This window comes from Sinocyclocheilus rhinocerous, unplaced genomic scaffold, assembly GCF_001515625.1.
Source record: "Sinocyclocheilus rhinocerous isolate Xijiao unplaced genomic scaffold, SAMN03320098_v1.1 scaffold789, whole genome shotgun sequence".
Taxonomy (NCBI): Eukaryota; Metazoa; Chordata; class Actinopteri; order Cypriniformes; family Cyprinidae; genus Sinocyclocheilus; species Sinocyclocheilus rhinocerous.
The window spans coordinates 1091462-1099847 of NW_015667306.1; the positions used below are offsets into that span (position 1 = coordinate 1091462).

The 8386-nt window shown below is 36.1% G+C and overlaps 1 protein-coding gene across 2 annotated transcripts in view; it reads right to left on the reverse strand.

Annotated features, from left to right (window-relative positions):
- Positions 1 to 202: 202 nt before the first annotated feature.
- Positions 203 to 8386, reverse strand: part of LOC107733745 (probable E3 ubiquitin-protein ligase TRIM8) — an 18102-nt gene continuing 9918 nt past the window's right edge. For both annotated transcript variants that reach the window (XM_016545510.1, XM_016545509.1), the window contains 5 exons: positions 4997 to 5092; positions 3112 to 3345; positions 2459 to 2490; positions 2242 to 2357; positions 203 to 1329 (listed from right to left, as the gene is read on the reverse strand). In XM_016545510.1, the coding sequence (XP_016400996.1) occupies positions 701 to 1329; positions 2242 to 2357; positions 2459 to 2490; positions 3112 to 3345; positions 4997 to 5092 (1107 nt within the window). In that variant the 3' untranslated portion in view covers positions 203 to 700. The remainder of the gene's footprint in view (positions 1330 to 2241; positions 2358 to 2458; positions 2491 to 3111; positions 3346 to 4996; positions 5093 to 8386) is intronic.

The following is an 8386-nucleotide window of genomic DNA, read 5'->3' on the forward strand; positions in this document are numbered from 1 at the left end:
TTAATAAAACTGTAGAAGTTTAACAGCAAGGTTAAAACGAATCTTTACCACATCATAAAAACCAACCAGATTCTAGATGCCCTAAAAACAGGAAGAGGGGAGGTTAAAACTAACTCCATTTACAAGCGATCATTATCTGCTTTGGGTCAGAACCCTGTGCAATTTATCCAAAATCTGTTTGTAATTTTAAAAACTCAGCTGGGTCCCACCTCCACATTTCTCAAAGAAAGATTCCCTTATCATGTTTTACACTGGGACAGAAAAGGTTTTAATGCTTAAGTTGGAAGAGATCAGTGTTTTGAAGCCGAGAGGCTTGCATTGCATGCTAAAAAGTGCTGTCCTTTTGATTGTGATGATAAGCCTGATTTCGAAAGACAGGCTGGAAAAAAGGTCTAAAGGTGCGGTCACATTTGCTGTTGTTTGGCAAAATTTTGCAGGCGAAATCCAGTCATTCCAATAGGAATCCACGCAATTGGGAATTTCTTGCAAGGGCAAAAAAATTCCCCACACAGATTTCGCTCATGTTCAAGTTGGTCATGCAGATTCGCCTGGTTTGAAACTGACTTCTGTGTGAGCTGTGCTTCATTCATCTCTATGCTATTGACAATGGACTTGTTTTTGCACACAAAATTTCGCAAATGTGACCGAACCTTAAGGAAATGGGCGAGTTATTGGAGATAAACCAGAGATGCAGGGGAAGTTAACTGGTGACGTATGGTTTAGTGGAAGATTGGCCGTACAATCCATAGAAATCAGGGTGCCTGTGGCTCTGTGAGGCGTCAATCCAGTCGTGCATGGAGAGCCCCTGGAGAGGCTGGGACATTGAGGGCGTGGAGGGCAGGGGGTGGGTGTAGTCCTGTGTCCAAGGGAAAGATCCCGAGCGCGGGTAGGGAGGATGGCCATGGTGGTTCGATATGGAGGGGACGCTAGAGCAGTAGCAGTTGTCCATCGTGCACATGAGAATCTTACGGCCGCCGTACTGCGGCAGCATGGCCTGCTGGGACGAGCTGGGGTTGGGGTAGTCAGCAGGAGTAAAAACGGAGCTGGAATGATGGACAGACTGGGCGCTGCTGCTACTGCTGAGGCCTACAATGTGCTGGGTGGAGCTACAGGGAGCCATGGGCGGCTGCGACGCCGGCCCGTCTATGGAGTTGGAACCTTGACCCAGGAACTGCTGTTTGCTCATGGGGCCTGACGAGGACTCCAGCAGGCTGGTGCTGCTTTCAGGGAAGGCCGTGGAGTGTTTGCGTTTCTCAACCCCGGAGGTATTCACACTGGAGGAGTGGACAGAAACGCTCTGGAGGAAGTGCGCAGGAGTACTGAATGGTGCTGGAAACAAGGGGACGAGGACAAAGAGTTTGATTTGTGGAAAAAACTATGTTGAACAGAAACATTTTGACAGTGGTTTTCAAATGGTTGTGCTTAAGGACCTAGATTTTACAAACTATCAACCAAATATTGTTTATCAGACAAAAAAAAGAAACAACAACAATAATGGTTTCTTGCATGGTTTTTTTTGTTTGTTTGATTCTTGAGGATGAGGGCATTCCAGGGTCAATGATGAATAAAAGATAACGAAAATGAAAAATTGTCATTGTATTTAAACGTCATTGTACTTTTTATATTTATGTTAGTTTCATATGGGTTTGACAGGCTTTAAGAAATGTTTCAATATAATGGCTCCAATGTCACATGGTGTAGCCAAGGAAAAACTGACATTTTCATGACAGCAACATTCACACCTTGAATAAATGTGAGCGTACACATCTTAATCCTTAAATAAAAATTTTAAGAAAGAAGTATTTTTACAGATAACAAGGTCAAATGATCTGATATTTAAGACCTATTGACCTGTTTTGTTCTTGCATGTTTCTCAATGTTGTTTGCACCGCATAAGCCTAACATTTTGTATTTTATGCCCCTAAAAAGATCTCATTTAAGTTTAATTAAGAAATTTAAAACATGCTCGTCATAAAGTAGGTGAATTCATGCATGTATGAACTGCATTTTCAATTTAAAAGGTGCAAAAAATTCTATATGGGTACCTTTCTAATTTGGCTTGCTTCTACCAAGTGACATAAATTTGTGGCAAAAAATGTACTATCATAACTACGCATGATTATGTGGCTAGTGGCATTTTGTTATTTTCATTCACGATTGTTTTATCCTAGAATCCATGATCCAATTAGAAAAGATGTGCGACCCACCAATTGTCACTGAACCACTCCAGTTTTTACTCACCTTCCAGTATTTTTCGCAAGTTCTTTTCCTTTTTTGAGACTTCAGACAGGAATATTTTGGAATTAAGATGACCCACTTTGCAAGGAGGCAGAACACTGCCCGTGCTTGACTGTGATCTGTAAAAAGACCATTACACATGACCAGATTACTACATATTCAAAATGTGATTTAGTATTCAACATATACATTTCTGCAGTTTGGCTCATAAACGGCATACCTGTCCATGAGTATTTTCACTGGTTTTGTGTTCTACAAAGCAAAACAGAACAGAACAAAATATTAATCTCCCTGCAGTCTACAAGCTGCTGCTTGACTGCCTCTTTGTCTGTAAACATGGAAAAATCTGGAAGTGCAGATCTGCTGATAACAACCACACACAGACAGGGAAACATTTCTCACAGGTATGGGCACATTCACACTGTGTGTTTATGAGAGTATGTGGGTGAGAGCAAGGGGATTTATAGCATAAGTCAGATGGGAGTGTGTTCAAGGAAATATTCACTGTGTCCGAAAACCAAGGCAGCTGCCTTACTGCCCAGTTAGACAGACAGTGCTTTCATATGAAGGAAACTGGTTTCAGACAAATTTCCAAGACACCATGACATCATGTTTAATAATCGAAAACAGGCAATATTTAATCACTACACTGCTTTTTTCTTGCTAGACATGGAATTATATGTGGAAAACAAAAGAATTATAAATTCAAAGTTGTTTACATTAATCAAAAATGACATTTGTGAATTAATTTACTTCTTTCAAACACTTCATCAGACAGCATTTTTTCAGACAGCAGCATCCAAAACACACTCAGGATTGTGGGATATCATAGACAGTGAAGGACGAGCAGATGAAAGACAGAATCGACCTCACCTTCATAATGTTAATATCCTCTGCCTTGTCAAACACAACTTGGACAGAGCTAAGCAGTTTCTTGGCCTCCTGACGGCGTTCATTGAGCTGGAGGGTTTGGGTCGAGTTCTCCTGGCAGTATTTGGAGTGTGCTTTATCCAGCACCTCTAGAGTTCTCCCCAGGTCATCTTCTAAGAGCTGGTGCATTTTGTGATACTGCACACGCACCTCCTTCTTCAGCTGCCGTACCTTATCCTGCACAACACACACACACAAGGGCGCATACTGAATCTCTATAGTCTCCCTCACTGTGAACACTTAAACAAATAGCTCTCTGTAGGAAAGGAAACTGAATATAACACTAAAGATATCTTTTTGATGTCTCAGTCATTTGAAATTGAAAATAAATGAAGAGTTGTGTTTCATTTTGTCTGCTTCTCAGATGTTTACTCTGAGAAAAATCCCCAGCAATTTCACATGTTTTCTAGTTTCAGAAAAAAAAAATCACAACAATGGCTTAAACTGTGCTCAGACTTTAACATGCAATCAAAAGACAAGGATTTTAATAAGAACTTCTCATTAACATTCTCCCAAAACCAAATTATCTGAGCTATACTACCCACACTGATTTTATAGATCTATATTCTTATTGTATTGTAAAATTATCGTGATAACTTTTAGTAGAAACATCAGAGACAAAGGTGATTAATAAATCAACCTGAATTGAGTATCTGTGCTATCTAAATTATATTTAAGATACTTTCTTAATATACTCTATAGATCTTAATATACTTTCACAAGATCATCTGGAACCACACAACACCTTTTGATTTTAGAAAAGCTTGTATACAGGTAAACTTTTTACCATTAAACTGCATTTTGCTTAGATATTTGTCCTAATTTCTGTACATATTTCAATATTATTTTAGTATTATTTATATACTCATAGTATTTATTATTATTTTGAAATAGCTTTTGTTTTTGTGTTTTAAGTTTTCATTTTAATTTCAACTGAAGTTTTAGTAAATTTGTTATGTGCTATTGCCATTTAAAAAAATTCATTTATTTAGTTTTATTTTATTAAGTTTTAGTCATTTCAGTACTTCAACTTCAACTTATTCAGTTAGTTGCCAAGACTGCTTCTAATTTTCAAGAGTTTTTTAAGTTTAGGTATTTCATGTAATATTTACATTGTATTTTATTTCAGTTTTTTTTTAAATTAATGAAAACGTTTTTTTTTTTTTATAGTTTTCGTTTCAGTTAATATTAACAACACTTTCATATTTATGTCAAAACGTGCAGGTCATTATGTCAGTCGAGATGAGTCAGTCATAAAAAGTTCAGATTTTGATCCTGACAATTTTGTTTTCATAGCTTAATATGAGAACATTCCACATTGTGTCGGCACAACTTAACTAATCACTTTTGTTGTTCATGTATGCAGGTTGAATGAAATGTGTTTATGATTTGATTGCATTAGATCCATTAGATTTAATTTTTTTCTTTTCTTATTTCTGTTGTTTTAAAACTTATCTTCAATAGTAATTGTTATTTTTATATTTTTATGTGGATCTCAGGAAAACCAGCAGCTATTGTAAAAGCTAACAGAGATCCATATTCAAAACAAGGAGAATTTGACAAGACCTCTCCTTGACAGTATTGTTTTGTAGTACAACATACTTGTCTAATTAATTTTCCTTAAACAACAAAAATAAAACTGCAAACAGGGAGACACAAAGGTCCACACAAGGCTTAAGCACAGACACTGCCAATGTCATACCAAAACCAGCCTCTTACATATTCATTAGCTGCAGTAGAGGGTGAGGGGAGACACATGCAGACAGATAGACAGAGGAAGACAGAAGTGTGTGTGTGTGTGTGCATGCTCCTATCGACATCTCCTTACCTCCACTAGTAGTTTGTCAGACTCTAACTTATACAGCTGCTCCTCGATGTCTTTCACTCGATCGTCAATGCGATCCTGCTGCTTCATTAGCATATGCTGAAGGGAGGGGAAAACAACACAAATCAAACCTTTTTTCCACAGATCCATGATCTGCCAAGCTCAACAAAACAGAACGACTCCAGGATCAAGGATCATCTGAACTATGAACTATTTTTAGAAATATTTTTCATTTTAAGTCAAACTCAAGATAACAAAAGCAATGCACTCCAAAATAAGACTCCAAACATCCCAAAGACCCTCTACATAACTTAAAAAAAAAAAAATCATAATACAGCAAATGAGGAAATCATCTATCACAGTTCAAATCACAATATAAAAATCTACACAATTTTTGTGACTAAATCTTGCAGCTCTATACTGTAAATAAATACATTTAGATTATAAACAATCAAAATAAAACACTTTCTAAAAGAGATTAAATATTTTATTTATTTACTTGCATGTCATGTGACCATTAGCCGACATCAGATAACTCTGAACATTGACTGTGTTGAATTATTAAAATATTACGCTAAAATCTCAAGGGGTACTGCAAGAAAATATTTTGCTGTGTCAAAGGGGTTTAGCTGACAAAAAAAACTTTAGGAATATCTGATCTAGGAGCTGGATAAAAGCTTTTTTTATGTGACGTTTAAAAAAATTATTTAAGCATTCTGTGAAAAACCAATAGGAAATAAATAAATAAAGTGGGAGGTCATTGTTGCACATCATCTTCATTTTGGAGGATAACGATTACTAAATTAAATTAAAGCAAAAAATGACATTAAAACATCCTTTGCATTAAAGGCAGTCCCATAATGCACCACAACAACTGAACTACAAAAGAAATATTTTTCATTTTAAAGTCAAACCCAAGCTAACTAAAGTAACACATCTACTCCAAAATACGACCCCAAACATCCCTTGCTATGACATCCAAAAAAAAACAAAAAAAAAATCTTATTACAGCAAATGAGGAAAACAACATGTCGGCAATGAGACTTATTCATCAGAAGCACACGCACACGTTTCCTTTGTGATTCTGCCTGCTATTAGGTGTCAGGACAGGTTTTAAATTGGATTCAGAGGAAGCCACTAACCCCAAAGCTCCCCCATCCCCCAGCCAAATCAAAGCCTGACAGTGTGCTGAAGCTTTTATAATCCCCCTTATACTCGGTCTCACATGCCCACAAGAAGAAGACTGCACCTCACCACACCAAACTCCACTGGATGCTGAATAACAAGCCAATTTAGTTGTTTAATCACATAAATGACCATGCAACATGCAATAGGTTGATTGCAAAGGGAGAATGCAGCTGTCATAACAACAATAACGCACACTGTGCATGCACGAGTGTGCGCATTAATAAGTGTGGAAATTTGAAGCAGAGCGAGAGGGGGCAAGGCCGTCTCGGCCTCTCATTTTTCTCGCTATCTCTCTCTTTGTTTGCATGAGCTTCTTTCAGTGTCAGTGACAGATTCTCATGTTATCCCTGCATAGTGAGATGTGCACGGGACTGCTGCAGGATCTATAGGTCACATGAGAGGAGACACATTCTTGGGGCCTACAGCAACTGGGCTCCTGCAAACCTCTGCATGGGTGCCAGGCAAACAAACAGCATCTCTACAGTCAACAGTTAACAGTGGTCACTGGTCGCCATGGACCAGTGCATAGAGCACAACAATGCGGAAGTAAAATCCATTAAATCTCTAGAAACAGACATGAGCTCTGAGCTCACAAGCCAGTGTAATTTTAACTTCATTATTTTTTTTTTTTTATCTGATTAAATGGCAAATTAGCAATGAAATAATACATTATCTACAATTATGAAGCAAGATTCACTAATCAGAGAACTTTCTGTATCACTATATATTGATATACCAGATATCGTACCCCTTAGGGGTTTGTGAGTTACTAGCTGTTTTCATCACCACGTTTTTATGCGCATTTTGAGGTATCACATCAGAAACAACTGATGGAAATGCCAAATTTCGGAAAAAAACAAACAAAAAAAAAAACGTAATTTGCCAAAACGTTTTTATATTCGCTTGAGGTGGTTTTTGACTTGTGCGAGTTAATGCGAATAATGTAAGATGGAAACGCATTTGCCGAATAATTTCTGACATAGCGAATATTAAACACACGTGACTTACTGTTGGTTACTAGGTTATCAATACTACCGTCATCCGCTCAAACAACTTGATGGAAACGCACCTAATTTGCATTTGTTTGTTTTTTTGCGAACTTTGAAAAGATTCGCTTCACGTTTGGATGGAAGCCCAGCAAATGAAAAGCTAATAATTAATTAAATCATAAAAATGTAAGATTAAAAATAAATAAATAGGGCTGCACAATTAATCAAAATAAAATAAAAACTGCAATATGGCTTAATGCGATTATCAAATGCAATTTAGTATGTTTGAAAGTGATGCAATGTATTCATTTACAGCTCATGATCCAATGTTTCCAGTGTCTCAGAGCAGCTTGGTTTACAACAAATGCTTCTCTACAAAAACTGCATTCTGTTTATAACGCAACATGTGCCAGGATCAATTTATTTTCACATTTGCATAATTTCCAACATTTTTGTAGAAAGGTCACAGCGCGTTACCAGATTTGTAACAAGAAGCGCATAAACCTCTTGTCAACTAAACAAGCTTAAAGGTTTCCCTGCAGTTTTCCACCAATAAATATGCTTAAGGTTTAACATTTAAAAGTGAAGAATTTAAGACATTTGTATTGTAACTTGTAGTAGAATACAGTAAAATTATAATTATCAAGCATTCATTTTTATTTTAAAGCACAATTGCATTGTTACAATAGTTTCTTTTTTTATTTTGTATAAATGAGTTAAAAATAATTAAAATAACGAAAAATAAAGTGATACAATTATCAAGTATTAATTTTTATTCAAAGCACAACTGCATTGTTACAATAATATTTTTATTTTTTAGATTTAGTTTGAGTTAGAGTTCAAACAATTATTAAAAAAACAATAACGAATGTTGATATTAAAACATTGTTTTGGCCTGCATGTTTCAGCAGCAGCAGTATGAGACACTATATTATAAAGATTACATTTTTATCTTATGGCAGTTCAAATCACAATATGATACAAAATAAATCACAACATCATTTTTGTAACTAAATCCTCCAGCACTATACTGTAAATAAATCATTTTAAATGAAAAACAATCAAAATAAAACACTTACTAAAAAAGATTAAATATTTTATTTCTTTACCTGCATGTCATGTGACCTTTAGTCAACATCCGAGAACCGAGAACATGCGAATGTGTTGTTAAATTATTGAAATATTAAGTTAAAAGCTTAATATTTAAAAGTATATA